Source organism: Orbicella franksi, chromosome 1, assembly GCF_964199315.1.
Source record: "Orbicella franksi chromosome 1, jaOrbFran1.1, whole genome shotgun sequence".
In the NCBI taxonomy this organism is placed as follows: Eukaryota; Metazoa; Cnidaria; class Anthozoa; order Scleractinia; family Merulinidae; genus Orbicella; species Orbicella franksi.
This window is the reverse complement of record NC_138145.1, coordinates 7242587-7258205: the sequence shown is the minus strand read 5'-3', so window position 1 is coordinate 7258205 and position 15619 is coordinate 7242587. Positions and strand designations below refer to the sequence as shown.

The 15619-nt window shown below is 38.0% G+C and overlaps 2 protein-coding genes across 2 annotated transcripts; one reads left to right on the top strand and one right to left on the bottom strand.

The window, feature by feature from the left end:
• Positions 1-5827: 5827 nt before the first annotated feature.
• LOC145473413 (small ribosomal subunit protein bS16m-like) lies at positions 5828-9685 on the top strand. The gene is made up of 4 exons (XM_081455027.1): positions 5828-6882; positions 7000-7070; positions 7196-7253; positions 8418-9685. The coding sequence occupies exons 1-4, from the start codon at positions 6766-6768 to the stop codon at positions 8559-8561; spliced, it is 390 nt and encodes a 129-aa protein (XP_081311153.1). The 5' UTR covers positions 5828-6765; the 3' UTR covers positions 8562-9685.
• A 278-nt stretch (positions 9686-9963) lies between these two features.
• Positions 9964-14230, bottom strand: LOC145469349 (ethylmalonyl-CoA decarboxylase-like). The gene is made up of 4 exons (XM_081453072.1): positions 13688-14230; positions 11682-11900; positions 10934-11064; positions 9964-10521 (listed from the first exon to the last, which is right to left on the bottom strand). Exons 1-4 carry the CDS (start codon positions 14180-14182, stop codon positions 10449-10451), a joined length of 918 nt encoding a protein of 305 aa, XP_081309198.1. The 5' UTR covers positions 14183-14230; the 3' UTR covers positions 9964-10448.
• Positions 14231-15619: the final 1389 nt, after the last annotated feature.

The window sequence follows — 15619 nt, the reverse complement described above, 5'->3', positions numbered from 1 at the left end:
AAAACAAGAATTACGAGAAATAATATTCGATGGTTTCAGGTTGACCTTCAGCATAACGAACTGAGTGGTAACTTTTAACACATTCCATGCTCAAAATGTATATTCTCATTACTGGTTTTCTCATATTGTTTTAAATGTTAACTCTGAGAATTTAGTTTTTCAAAGTGGTAACTCTTAAGTACATCCCATGCTCAAAATGTGTATTCTCGTTACTGATTTTCTCATATTGTTGTTATATTAGTTCTAAGAATTTGGTTCTTCATCAAGACAATATTTTCTAGTTTATCAGTTTCTGAGATTTTCATAATTCTTTCGCTGCAACTGTTAAAAGTTAACGAGAGTAGAAATAATGTACTTATTTGAGATTTGATGTTTCCAATAGTCAACTTGTGCCAGAGTCCAACGGTAAATTGCGATCCAAGATGGCTACCCTTTCTGTCAACAGTGATATATCAGCCGCCTGGAGCGAGAGAGACAGAGAAAAAAGAATATTTAATCAACACTACCTTGTCAACTAATACATTTACAGCAGTGTTAGATACAGTTGATAACTATGTAAATTTTCAGAAAACAGTAGTGCTTTGATATGTTTTCGAATTTTAGCATTTTCTTCAAAAATGAAATAGAATTCCCATGGAATCCACGATGGGTTGTATTGTTCGCGCTTCTAAGAATCAAGGACAATGCTTTCTAACTTGGTAATAATATAAGCTTGCTATTAAAATTGGATGTAGTGATTATTAAAAAATCTTTTTTATGACTATTTACGTCGTGGTATTCTCCTCTTCACCTAAACGTTTTCAGACGCTTAAAATTCCAAGAACGTAAAATGAAAAGTGCAAGATTTTCCTTCACTTGAAAATCTATCAATTTTACAATCAGAATCAAGATTTTTAACACTCTTGGAGTGTAAAGATAGGAAAACCATTTTCTACTTATCTGAGCTGAGATGTTTTTCCAATAGCCATCGATCGTACGCCAGAGGTGAAGCTCTGCACACTGCCATCCAAAATTCAGTCAACGTTGATGAAATTCAATTAATTAAGGTTGATGAATAAATCCAGAAACTCGTGAACTGTCCTTCAACACATCTTTGGTCATCCTGGAGATAGCAGAGCAAACGGCAGCAACTTTAGTTATTTAAACACCTAGGTTTACTTATGATTATTTCATGGACAGATAACTTGCTCACCCAAAAACTTGTTCGCATGTTGTGGTCAGAAAGTTGAACTATAATAAATGGCCGTCACAAATTAAAACAATCGATTTGGAACAACGCTTCATCTTTCATGTATTTCTATTCAACTTGGTAGCGTAAGAATGAGTTGATAATGAAGGACAGTGGCCATTTACGATAAAAGACTTGCTGTAAGGTTGATTTACTTACTTTTTAAATTAATCCTCTTCGTTCTCTGTGGGACACAAGGCAGCCAGAATTCATCTACATCTCTATTTTGTACGATATGTTGTTCCTCATTGAGCTCATGGCAGGCGCCAGGTGGTTTTTGGCCGACCAGGTTTGCTGTTGCCAGTTGGTGTCCATCTCTAGGCAACCTTGGGAAGTGTGTGGTCAATCCATCGGATTCATCTGCGTTTGATTTCCATGACAACATTCTGGCAATAAGTTTTTCTGTCAACGGATCAGAGATAAAGAGCAATATTCACTGCTTGCAGACATTGACGTCAATTGTTTTGAATTCAATTTTTGTACAACCAAACAGCTCTTTGTTTCAAAAGCCAATTGCTCTCATGTTGGCGAACAAATAACAATATAGCTAGCCTAACGAACTTGCAAATCTTTTCCTGCGCTGAGAATTTTGCTATTTTTTGCTCATTTTCCTCATTGAACTACGCCTATAGGCTCGTCAGTTAGCTTCAGCTCAGATAAATTTTTTTTAGAAGTAATAAACGAATTTGCCAGTGTAGTCAATAAGTTAGAGGTTCTTAGATTCTTGCTATGGATTTCAAAAAATTCTTTTTTTAAACAGAAAAACATGATCGCAGGACGATAAACTGAAGCATTCTACGAATGGATTATGTCAAAAAAAAAAAAACAAAAAAAAAAAAACAAAAAAAAACAGTAAAGCTTTAGTGCCACCAAATCATAAGATCTTAGGCTCGGTACACGATTTCCTGTATTTGTAAGATAAATGAAAAATGTTGTAACTTAATGGTACGAAATAAATAAATACGTGTCACTTTTGTCTGTGGGTTAATTTTAAGCAAAAATACGTCCAAACACGAGACTCGTCCATTAAAATTACGAAACATTCAGCACCAAGGCATACAAAATTACCAGCGACATGCACTCATTTTGAAATCGATCACATTCTTTATTAAATTGCAAACCGGTTCTAATGTCACGTCTAAATGCCCCTAAACTGGACTTAGCTGCAAAACTTCAAAGGATTATATTAAATGAAATCTAGCGACAACTGTGATTCACTTATCTGAACTTCAACGGAGTTGTCGTCAACATGAAACTTGCCAGGAGTCCATAGCTGTTCGTGCTACACTTCATTTGAATTGGTGAATGACGCCTGTCACTCCAATTCAATTCCTTTGGATACAACTTTGCTGCCTCTGGTCAATCCTTGTGAAAAAACAGGAAAGTCATGGTTAAGTTTTTCGCGTGTTGACTCTAGCAAAACTGACTTGAATGAGTATCAGTATCAGTTAACGGACGTCTATCGGCCTTGCACGTAACAAAACTCCCTCAAAATGTGGAATAACAGTTTTAAACGACTACCAACAAAGTGGTGCACTGCAGTGGGAACGAACTGAAGAGTAGTTATAGGTTTTGCTATAACTACATAACTTTTCTCTTCGTATCAGAGCAAAGGCAAAGGCGGTTGGAATTTTCTGTTTTTATAACAGTTAAAAAGAGTGTACATGGTAGCGCTCCGAGGTGACGAAACAAATTGCGAATGACAAAGTCAAACGGCAAACCAAGTAGATTATCAAGCTGTAAACAAACATTTTATTAAAAATAATCATTGTTACCCACAAGAGAAATGTTTGGTATTCGGTTTTTCAACTTCGCCTAAATGCAATCTTCGGTGTCAAGGAAAAGCACATGCACCTCGAAGCTTTCACAGCATTGAGGAAAGTTTTTTTATACCATTAAATGATCAAATTGAAAGACGAGGGAAAGAGCTAGGACACGTAACTAGCTATAGAAAATGTAGACTTACCTGAAGGAAGCACATCGACTAAGATGTCTTCGCCCTTGCCTTCAATTCAACGGCGATAAATAAAGAAAATATGGACTTGCCTGAAGGGAGCACAGCGACTAAGATGTCTTCGCCCTTGCCTTCAATGCAACGGCGACCGACGCTAAAATGGGTGTGTCATTCTACACTTCTTTATATATACCCACATTAAAATTCATTAGAGCCACGAGAAATATGCTTTGAACAAAAGAAATGCATCCCACGTTAAGATTGTGTGCTTTGAATTGTGAAAAATGAGCAACTTGGGAGAAAAACACGCACGTGAAAGGAATTTTGATCCGAATATGCTATGTTTGTAGTTAATAGGCCAATTTTGATATATTAAAATTCTAACTTGGCTCCGCGAGGCTTAACGGAAAATTAAAAAAAGAAGTTAATTATTCATCAATTAGACCCGAGGCGGTCTCTTTTGTTTTATTCTCCTAAGCCTCGGAGCTAAGTACGACATTTAATAAATCGAAATTGGCCTCTAACTGTCGAAAATCCCATAGACAAGAACACCGCGGTGAAGCGTCGTAAAACGCACTTTTGGTCCAGCTAAATAATTACAGTTGCGTCATAATTCAACTTTAATAATGACGAAATTTATGCGCGCGCAAATTATGACGCATACTCAATTTTCTTACCTCTTTTTCACGTCTTTGGAAATTATCTTTGGAAGAAAAACTTTACTCTGACAATGAATAAGCTTACGCAATCGCATGAAGATCTAACCGTCGATACAACCAACATTTTTAATTTTGAGCGTAAAAATTCCTGCGGACGAAGTTCGCTGGAAAGAACGTGCTGCACTACGGTATTTTAATTTAGCGCTTCTATATCTAGAATTTAGTTTCTTTGTAGAATTTAAATCTTGCCATTTGCTCGGTTTCTTTTTAACATTTTCTTTAGTTCTCATAATTTCTCGTGATTTTTTTTACGGAAATAGCCAAATTTAAGCTTATTTAAAGGAGCTCAGTCACGGTTTGCGCATATTGAAAAGTTTAGCCTCAATTTTTCAAATTCGTCGTTTGCAATCCGTGTTAATCTTCTCCATCCTTAGCCATCCTTGTTCCTTTATTGTTTATCATTATTTCTTTGGTGTTTTTCTATCTTATAACTGTTATTTTTCAGGTTTCCTGTACCTTCCGTATCTGAAGGTTTATCCTGTCCATTTGACGCGGTGAACCAGCTTTTTCACTGCAAAAGTACACAAAGGAAAGGTTAACAAAGATTTCCAGAGATAAAGTTCGATAGACTGTAAACAACAATTCTATTGTCTTTCAGTCAAGCTTAATCCAAAATCACGATGCGTAATTTGCACTGGTGTTACACTTTTTACACTGATGTTACACTTTTTGCACTCGTGTTACACTTGAACGGCACTGCTCTCAGCCAATCAGAATCGTTTAATTTTTTCATGTATATTATTAATTTTGTAAGTACACTCAATCCTGGACATAAGTGCACTTGTTCGCGATACAGCTGGCCTTCTTACAGGGGTGGGTGACTTAGCTCAATATGTAGTTCTCATAAAACATTCCCACTGTATGTAATTCTCTTGGGCTACAGTGTAAACGTTACAGAAGTTTGCAAATGTATTACAACATTCTTTGCATTAATGTACTTGAGAGTGAATGAGGGTGAATGATGGTGAATGAGGGTGAATGAAGGTGAATGAGGGTGAATGATGGTGTATGAAGGTGAATGACGGTGAATGAGAGTGAATGATGGGGCGTGAGGGTGAATGATAGTGAACGATAGTGAATGATAGTGAATGAAGGTGTATGAAGGTGTATGAAGGCGAATGGGGGTGAATGAAGATGAATGAGGGTGTATGAAGGTGCATGAGGGTGAATGATGGTGAATGAAGGTGTATGAAGGTGAATGATGGTAAATGAAAGTGAGTGAGGGTGAATAATGGTGTATGAAGGTGCACGAGGGTGAATGAGGTTGAATGATGGTGAATGAAGGTGTATGAAGGTGAATGAGGATGAATAGTGGTGTAGGAAGGTGCACGAGGGTGAATGATTGTGAATGATGGTGAATGATGGCGAATGAAGGTGTATGAAGTTGAATGAGGGGGAATGAGGGTGAATGAAGGTGAATGAGGGTGATGGAGTATGAAGGTGAATGATGGTGAATTAAGGTGATTGAGGATGAATGAGGGTGAATGATGGTGTATGAAGGTAAATGAAGGTGAATTATGGCGTATAAAGGTGTATGAAGGTGGATGAGGGTGAATGGAGGTGAATGATGGTGAATGAAGGTGAATGAGGATGAATGATAGTGAATCAGTGAAGATGTATGAAGGTGTATGAAGGTGAATGGTGGTGTATGAAGGTGAATGAGACTGAATAAAGGTGAATGAGGATGAATGATGGTGAATGAAGGTGAATGAGAGAAAATGAGGGTGAATGAAGGTGAATGAGGGTGAATGAAGGTGTATGAAGGTGAATGATGGTGTATGAAAGTGTATGAAGATGAATAGAGGTGTAGATAGGTGAATGGAGGTGTATGAAGATGAATGGAGGTGTATGAAGGTAAATGGAGGTGTATGAAGGTGATTGAAGGTGTATGAAGGTGAATGAAGGTGTATGAAGGTGAATGAGAGTGAATGAGGGTCAAAGAGGGTCATTGAGGGTGAATGAGGGTGAATGATGTTGTATGAAGATCAATGAGGATGAATGAGGATGAATGATGGTGTATGAAGGTGAATGAAGGCGAATACGGGTGTATGAAGGTGAATGAAGGTGAATTAGGGTGAATGAGGGTGAATGGTGGTGAATGAGGGTGAATGAGGGTGAATGAAGGTGAATGAGGGTCAATGAAGGTGAATGAGGGTGAATGATGGTGTATGAGGGTGAATGAGGGTGAATGAGAATGAATGATGGTGAATGATGGTGAAAGAGGGTGAAGGAGGGTGAATGATGGTGAATGAAGGTGTATGAAGGCGAATGAGGGTGAATGAAAATGAATGAGGGTGTATGAAGGCGAATGAGGGTGAATGAAGGTGAATGAGGGTAAATGAAAGTGAATGAGGGTGAATGAAGGTGTATGAACGGGTATGAAGGCGAATGGGGGTGAATGAAGAAAAAGGAGGGTGTATGAAGGTGCATGAGGGTGAATGAGGGTGAATGAGAGTGAATGATGGTGAATGAAGGTGAATGAGGGTAAGTGAAAGTGAATGAGGGTGACTGAACGTGAATGAGGGTGTATGAAGGTGCATGAGGGTGAATGAATGTGAATAAGGGTGAATGCAAGTGACTGAACGTGAATGAGGGTGTATGAATGATCGTGGATGAGGCTAAATGAAGGTGAATAAGGGGAATGAATGGAAAAAAAAATGGGTGAACAAGGTATTATCAGCGGTATTGGGTATGGTCAGCGGTTTATTATCAAAAGGCTCGGAGCCATTCCTACAAAAAAATTAGTGGCTACTCTGTCTGCATTCTCTTCGTTGGCAATTAGAAGTCTGGGTTCTAGTCACCAGCTCCTGAGCGATTTTTCGTGTGAAACGCCTGACTGTTTTAACTGAAAGGCTATTTCGACCATGAAGCCTCCAATAGTTACTCTACGTTTTGCCCTCTATGGCTGCAAGAATAGGCCTTTCTTTTTCATCGTGGCAACTAACAGAAAAAGGCCTCGAAACTATGGATATCTGGAGCAGGTGAGGAATACTTATATCCATAGTTATAACTTATTATTGTACATGTTACCGTATGTAAAAGTTCAAGACCAGACTAGAGTATTAACGAAACAAAAATCTATCTATCAATTCATCTAGGTGGGGACTTTCGATCCAATACCTAACACCAGAAATGAAAAGCTGGCAAGCTTAAACATGGATAGAATAAAGTAAGTTGAGAAGTCACCAGAATTATGTTTCATAAGGCAGTTATAAGTGTAAGTTATAAGTTATAAGTTATGAACTGCGATATGTTGTGAGATTAGATATAAGAATTACTTGTGAATTGTTTCAGATATTGGTTATCGGTAGGAGCAAGACCTTCAAAACCTGTGGCTATTTTACTAGGACTGGTAAGTTGACAGCAGCTTTAAGAGTACTGTACCTTTCTTCTTCCCAATGGAAAAATATTGGACGTAGAATTAAACAGAAAGTAATGTTGAAAAAGGAACTTGAAAGAAAATACAAGCCTCTTTAAATTCCAATCTTTAAAATGACTTCATTTACATTATGTAATGTAGAGGATAGCTTTGAAACCCTGTACATGTGGATGCAATTGTTTTCTCCGGTACCCCACTTGGTTGTGAAACTTACTCTGACACTGTACTGACAGTTTGGAAGTATGTTGGTGTGAATTATGTGCATGCGTTGCTTTGGGGGAACAGGAAATTTTGAGATGACTGCCATAAATACAAGGAGATTCTCAAATAATGTTTTTTAGGGTTGTCACCTGCAGCCTTTAAAAATTATTATTAACCCTGGCTTTCCTGGATAGAACAAAAAGCCACAGCCTAATTTAACTGTTCCCTCCAATGTGTTGTTCTTTGTGAGAGAGCAAACAGTAACCTTTTCTCTTAGAAGGTTTAAAAAGTACGAGGTGTTTGTGTGAACAGCTTTGTCCTGTGAGGTTACATGTACTGTAAACACCAGCAGATAAGCTGCACTTGCAGATAAGCCGCACCTTGAGTTTAGCACCTCATTTTGGGGAAAAGGTTCCGGGAAAGAAATCAAAATAATTCACTAGTGGAGTTTTTGAGAAAGATTCTTTACATGTACATTTCTTGATTTATTGAAGTCATTCAATGTAAACCCATGTAAACATTGAAAACAGAGAATACATGTACTTCAAACTGAAACCCTTTCCTACAATTATAGTTCTGCAATAGTATTGACATGATGTCTACTGATTTAAACCAATGTTTGATCTTTCTCTGGCATTTTCAACCAGTATCTTTGTTAAACAGCAAGAAATGTAAGCTTATGCTTGTGAACAAAAATGGCTCTTTTGGAGCCACCTAACTTGTAAGACTAAAAGTAATGACTGATGTGAACTCTGATGTTATTACAGTTTGATGAAAAGTGTTACATGTAATTTACATGTATGCAAATTTATTGCACGTTGTCCAGGTGTTCTTGCAGATAAGCCACATCCCTGATTTTTAAGGAGAATTTTTAGTAAAAAGGTGCAGCTCATCCACCAGTGTTTACGGTACTTTTTTGCTGCTTTTTATTTTAAGGCTGGCATTCTTCCACCACATCCCCGTAGTCTAGTTACTGCTGCAAAAAACCGGGAAGCCCTGGCTGCTGGAGCTCTGAGTACAGACGTTTTGGAAGGAGCTGAAAAGGATGAAGAAGAACAAGAAAACGCAGAAGATTCATAAAGTTCCATTTGGTGCTTAAAGATGGGAGATTCTTGCATATATTAAATGTTTCAGGGTTCCTTCTAGCTCAAACAGGACTTTTAAAGGTAGAAATGACTTGGCAACAGACTAGTAATCTAGCTATTTTTACATTTTGATTGATTAAAGAGAGCCAAAACATTAATAAAAATAAATCTGCCATACCAGCTTTTCACATAAAGGCATACCAAATTTTTGGTAAGCTTGTGTGATACTAACTGAGGACTACTATACATGTAAGTAATCTTTCACAAGGACAGGTTTTGGTTTTGGATTTCAAGTCACATGAGCCTGACAACTGGTCTCCCAAAGTGGGCAGGAATTGAGCTGAGCAATCTTTCTTCATGAGTTATGCTTTGAAATAGAAGTTATGGCCTAAGTCATTTCACTGATGTGAAATAAATTTATGACGAAAGTTACGTAGTCTTCTTCTGAGCAGACTGATCACAAGCTTATCTCAAGCACAGGAAAGGAACTTTAATATGAATAGCATGTGAGAAGGGCCCCATTTGAGTCACACGTATGAGTGGCAAAGAGCAAGTACGTGAGGGAAGCATTCCAGTGAAGGAGGGTCTGGTGAAGAGGCACCAATGAAGTGACTTTTCTTGCTGCTCTCATGTGTACTCTGCAAACATGAGCCTTCTCACAGACTAGAATATGAACTCCATAGAATGCTTGGCGGTATCACAATGATAATTTCTTTCACATTGCATTCACAAAATAATAATTATAGACCTTTCTACCAATATGCCAGTCATTTTGAATTCAGTTGTTTCAAACAGGTATTATGGGATGCTCAGGGGAAAAACTGGTGTTGTATTTGCCCCCTAAGTATCCCATAATAGCAATTTGAAACAATGGAATTAAAAAAGGCTGTTTTCATTGGTTAGAAGGTCTATTTACCATGCAATACACACAATACACTAACCAACACCATGTGAAATCATTTTTATAATTACTTGGTATTTCATTTTAATTTTAATGTAACTTGTTTAGTAGTATTAGTACTGAAAATCCCCCATGGGGAGTGCTAATAAAATTTGCATTGTATTGTATTGTATTGGGAAATGGACTGGCAGTCTGGAGATCATGTTACTTTCTGATGAGAGCAAATAACAAAAAAAAATAATGTCCACTTGGTATCATGGTCTTACATGTTTGAAAAGACAAATTGATGTGTATTTACTTGTAGAAAGTCTGCACTCTCATTTTGCTACATGTAAATTCTTTATCAATGAAAATTTTTACAAAATGAATATTAAACAGAATGGAACATTATTTCATTTACAGCTGTACTGGGGGAGTACAATTTCTGGTTTTCAGAGGAATAAAGTGGAAAAGAAGATTCATAATAAAGTAATTATTTTGTTTTATTTAGTTTATATGATTTACAACTAGTAATGTCTCATATTTACATGTATGTGGATGCTGCAAATTGGCTAGTTTTAATAGTGCACTGGACACTGGACTGAGTGATCTGCATATGAACCCTTGCCAGTCATTGCATTGTGTTCTTGGGCAAGACACTGAACTTTCACGGCACCTTTCTCCACCCAGGTGCATCAACAGGTACCAGGAAATATAATGGTGGTAGCCCAGTCATGGACTACTACCCCATTCTTGGGGGAGTACAAATACTTGTATCTTGACACTTCATGCTACACAAACAGGCCACACATGAACATACTACATGTACCTAGCTACATCTTTTTTAACCATAATGAACTTCACAAACTTGTGCACTACAGGAAGATCTCTGTTGTGTGTTGTACTTTCTTAGGCATAAAAATGTGGGATTGCAGTGAAAATTGTGAATTTGCGAAAACCTCTTTGAATGAAATCAAGCTACTTTGAGTTTACACAAGAGTGCTATCTATGTTTCTTGGCATTTTCCAAAGCTTGCTTGTTTGCTTCTCCTCCCCATAATGTTGTAAAAATTGACCTGCAGTTAAAGAAGTGGTAATAGTTACATGTAGAACAAAAGTAATGTGGAACTAATTTTCTCAGCAACTTGTTAAAATAACACATCTCCTTTAAAATTAACACTAAACAGTCTCGTTTCAATGTTACGTCTGAAAAAATTACCGGCCTTGAGAAGAAATTTTTTAATGAATGCAGTGTGTGCACAAAACTTCATTGCTAATAATGCAACTGTATATTAAAGCCCAAACTAATATTGACAAACATTCTCCTTAGTGTTCTAAATACATGTATTATAAGCATGATTTTATTAATAGTACTAATTGACATCAACATATAAATCCACCTTGCTGGACTCAAGTAGGAAGAGTTTCATATATGTTGGGAGGCACAAAACAATTCACTCACTTCTGGACCATACATGTACACTGTACCTTTCAATGTCCAATGCATCTTTTAGCGTGGAGTCGTGTCCTGCTGACACGACGTCCTTGATGGCTCTGACAACTGAGGTGTCGGCCTTTAGGAATTCTGATAACCAGTCACAGCAACTGGTTACCACATCCTAGAGCAAGGAATCAAGAATTTAAAATAAACTTGGTTAGGATTTACTTTCAAACAATTATTACATGTAAATGACAACAAATTTTACAAACTAGCATTAGTCTTAAAATCAACCTAATCTATTAATTTGGCTACCAGCTCAAGATGAAACATTGCAATGCTGACTTCCACTTGATCAAGTGAAGCATTAACTTTGATTTAACAGTTTTTTGTCCTGTTGGGATCACCCTGACTGGTGAAATAAGAATACATGTGTTGCAGGTGAAAACCTGGCTCTTTTTAGCACCTTGTGTTAAGAAGCCCATTGTTTGCAATGACGAAAATAATTATTATCAGTCTCTACTAGTGGGATTATTTTAATCAATAACTTTGATTTTGCATTTGTCCTGTTGGCATCACCTTGACCTAAGCTTAGAATACATAATTATGTTCCAGGTAAAAACCTGGCTCTTTTTAGCCCCCTGTGTCAAGAAGGCTATTGTTTTTTAAAAATCCAAAACAAACAGTCCAAAGGTCTTTCCCATTTTTTAAAATTAATTTAAGAACTACAAAGGATGTATATAATTAATTATTGAAACACATTTCTTCAAATAATGCATAATTATGTAACCATCCAACCTGACCAAGTGGTAGCTCGCCATCCACCAGCCCCAGTTGATGACCATAGGACAGATCCACTTTATCTCCTTTCCCTAGTAGTTGCAGAGTTTTCTGTTTACCCAAAAGTTTGACAAGCCTTGCTCCACCACCCCACCCTGGTGTCAAACCCATCTTCACTTGAACAAATCTTATCTCTGCATCCTTAGACATGAGTCTGAAGTCACAGGCTGTTGTAAGCTGGCCAAGAAAAAAAGAAAAAAACTGATTTTTGGACTACAAGAAGCTCCACTTTTTTCCCTGTAGCTTGTAATTGTTGAGAGTGATGTGAAAGAAAGTGCAAGAGGAAAAATTTAAGGTGTAAGAAGAAAATAAAGCCAAGCAAGGGAAAGAAAACCTGCACTATTTACTCTTACTTTCACACAGTTACTTTCCTCTTTCTGTGCTTTCTTGCAAGGCATGTTCGATCAGCAAAGAAAGAGGGGCTGCTTTTACATGTAGTGTACAGCATGCAAAAAAACCTGTGCCACATAGCCCAGGGCTTAAATGAATTTTGCAGTCAGGCTAGTAAGTGAATCTATCCTTTGCTTGTTCCAGGGGGCAAGCAAAGATTTTGGGAAAAGTAAAGGAATAAAATTCAAATTAAGGAAGATGGCATTATTGCATTAGTAATAAATTTTAAATTAATTAATCATGCCACTAGAAAGTTCTGCGGGCACTAGTGAGAATGATCTTTGGGCTAGGAAATCACAGTTACAGCTTACCCAAAAGGTAAAGGGTAAGCCTCCTGAAAATTGGTTTTCTTTGCAACCTGCTCATACGTCTCTTGATTGGGGTTAAAGCTCTGAGTTACGTGCAGGCAACAAAAAATTGGGGCAAGTCAACAAGCAAAGCAAGCCTTCAAGTGAGGGAGTGAAAATGCCCCCGCCCCTCCAATTATGTTGGTAAAAGGACACAGCTTTGTTACTTCTCACATGGAGCCTAAAACAAGAGAGAGCAAACCCAAACGAGAAAGAGTGAGACCAAAACAAGATAATCCACTTGCAGGTTAAGAGAGATGAGACCCATTTGAAGGTTTCAGAGGGCTGTTACTACACAAAAAGTTTATTCACAGAACTGGTCAGTATAAAACACAGACTTGTGGACTGCAGACTGCAGACTTTTGAACTGAATGATGTTACCATTTCTATCATTGAGAGCTAACTGTAAATAGGCTAATCAGAGCATCATGTAGGCTAACCTGAGTGACGTTCAGGCTAACCGGAGTGACATTCAGGCTCACACTCCAGAGTGCAGACTTTCACTGCCATTAGCCTGAATGACCCTGTTTACGGTTAGCACTGAATCAATGGAAATAACATGATTTATTATATAGACACAAGTGTTTTACTGGAAAACACACCACTCGTAGAATTCATATGAAACCACATCCAGAACTCAGGGGGCGTATTTTCCATATCCTCACTAGTAAAGATATTGATGATTTTACTGATATCAAGTTTGGCTCTTAAATTGTACTTAAATTTGTTGGTGTATGATCGAAACATCTTTGGGTCTTCCTCAAAAGTCTTTGGCAATCTTCGGCAATCTGTGAAAATCTTCGTTAATCTTCGGAAATTTTTGGAAAATGTTTGGCAATGTTCGTGTGACCTTTGGACAAGTATTGGAGAATCTTCCAAAATCATTGGAAAGTGGTTGAAAATCTTCGGAAAATCGTCAAAAACGCCGTCATCAGTATGTCTATATAATAAAAAGAACATTTAGCACATTAGCTCGAAGATATTAATTTTATGTTCTCGTGGCAAGAACAAGATCTCACTCTTTTGCTGCACTCACTTGAACTTAAAATCCATATCTTCTCGCCAATGTGTAGTAGCCTCTATATATACTTAGAAAGTCTGAAGTCTGCATTTTACTCCTGGTCTACAGTCTGCATTTCACCCTCAGTCTGCATTTTAACCTGACTACAGTCTGCAGTCTACAGGCTGTGTTTTACACAGACCGTTCAGAACCAATGAGCTACTCACTTCAGCGCCTCCACCAAGTGCCCTTCCTTCAACAGCAGCCACACTAATGAGAGGGAGACTTTCCAGGCGACTCAGAGTTCTTTGCATAAAAGCACACATCAAGTTTCCTTCTCCTGGGGTATTGATCGTCTTAACTATACTTAAATCAGCACCTGAGCAAAACGAGCCTTCAGAGCCATGTAAAATCAAAGCTTTTCCATGTTCCCATTGTTCAAGCTCGTCAACTGCTTCAGCAAGTCTGACCATCATGTAACCAGTCAATGCATTTTTGCGTTCAGGATTTAAGAGAGAAATCACTGCCGTTCCTTCCTGCTCGCCTGTTAGCTTAATAAGTGTTACATCTCCACTCCCTAAGACTTTAAATTTCTGCCGTACTTCAGCTTCGTCAAAGAAACTATTTTCACCAATATTTCTTGAACCAGAGCAAAACAGTTTTGCAAACGTCCTCCGCACAGAAGAACGCGTAAACGAACTTCTTACTAAATGAGAACACATGATTATTGTCAGTAATTCACAGGCTATTTGATTGACGAGTTACAGATCGCTCCCACAGCACCTATAGGACCTTTAGTATAAATGAAACCGATCCTCTTTCTGTCCTTTTTTCAAAGCACTTGTACGTTGCCATATTGGCCGTGAATATGAAACCCGTTGGGGAGCCTGGTGAGAAAGTCCGGAGCTGGCACCCAGATCTCCTCAAACCGGAATTTGAAAAGGAATAAAATCAGGAACATGGAACATTCCGGAACATCCCGGAACATTGAATAGTATAATTATAGTAATTATGAGAAAAGTATGCAAAATTTATTTTTCAAAAATTAAATTAAACAAAAATAAACTGGTATCAGCCTGGAAAATAAAAAGCAAAACAAAAACGTTACAAAACAAACCAAAAAAAGAGAAAAAAGAAAAATGAAAATGACTGCAATGAGTGACGGCTCGCAACTTAGAAGACTAATCCATTCCTTCCAGTCGTTCGCCATCAGTTTAATCACGTGGCTGTCCCTTATTCCCAGATTTCGTTGTTCATAGAACTCTTTAATCAGACAGAAAAATATGGGGTACACGAGTGTGATTTCTTTATTCAATTCATTACGTCAGCTCAAGGATATGCGTATACACGATTTCTCATGAAGTTTCTCCATGAGGTAGAAATAGAAACTCTTTGGCATTGTGTTTCTTGTGTAAACTAGTTCGGACTGCTCAAGCTGTGATGACAGTGTAAACAAATACAAACACAAAATTTAAAAACATTTGGCGACGCACTGTCTTACAGGGTCGCTGGTCAAAACTTTATTGTCTCAAGAAATATTTGTTGCAAGTGTTGGCGATCTGAAATTGAATTCAAAGTGTCGCCAGCAGTTCAAATGCCTTTCCTGGAAAGTACAAGTTAGTTCTTAATTAATTAAAAACACTTCTACCGTAGGCTATAATCTATTCATCGCTAGTTCAACTTCACGTGCAGATCGCTATCTGACATTCGATCAAACTTAGTTTTCTATCGAACCATTCGAACGCCACCAAAGTAGACGAAACAAGCGAAGTACGCGCGTGAACGCAGTGCACTAATCTTTGACCGGAAAGGCTGCGTCTGCACTTGGTGGGTCATAGTACCAGGCGTTCCTAGCGGAGAGAGCGAAACTGGGGATGATAATTGCAACACGAAGACGGAACAGTAGTGACAAAACTATGGCTACTGACTTAACAAGCAACTGTATGATGCTCCTACGAACACCTCAGATGTTGAAGAAATCAGGGATCAACAAAGGAAACACAATGAATTACCTGGCAATCGTCGTCCGAATCGTCCAGATTTGTGCTGTAAAACCCCGTGACGTGTTTGGCCGAAAAGAAGAAGAGCCTGCACTCACTGTGGTCAGTTGAAGGAATACCCAACGCTCCCTACCCCCCAAAATATCTTTTCATATTTCG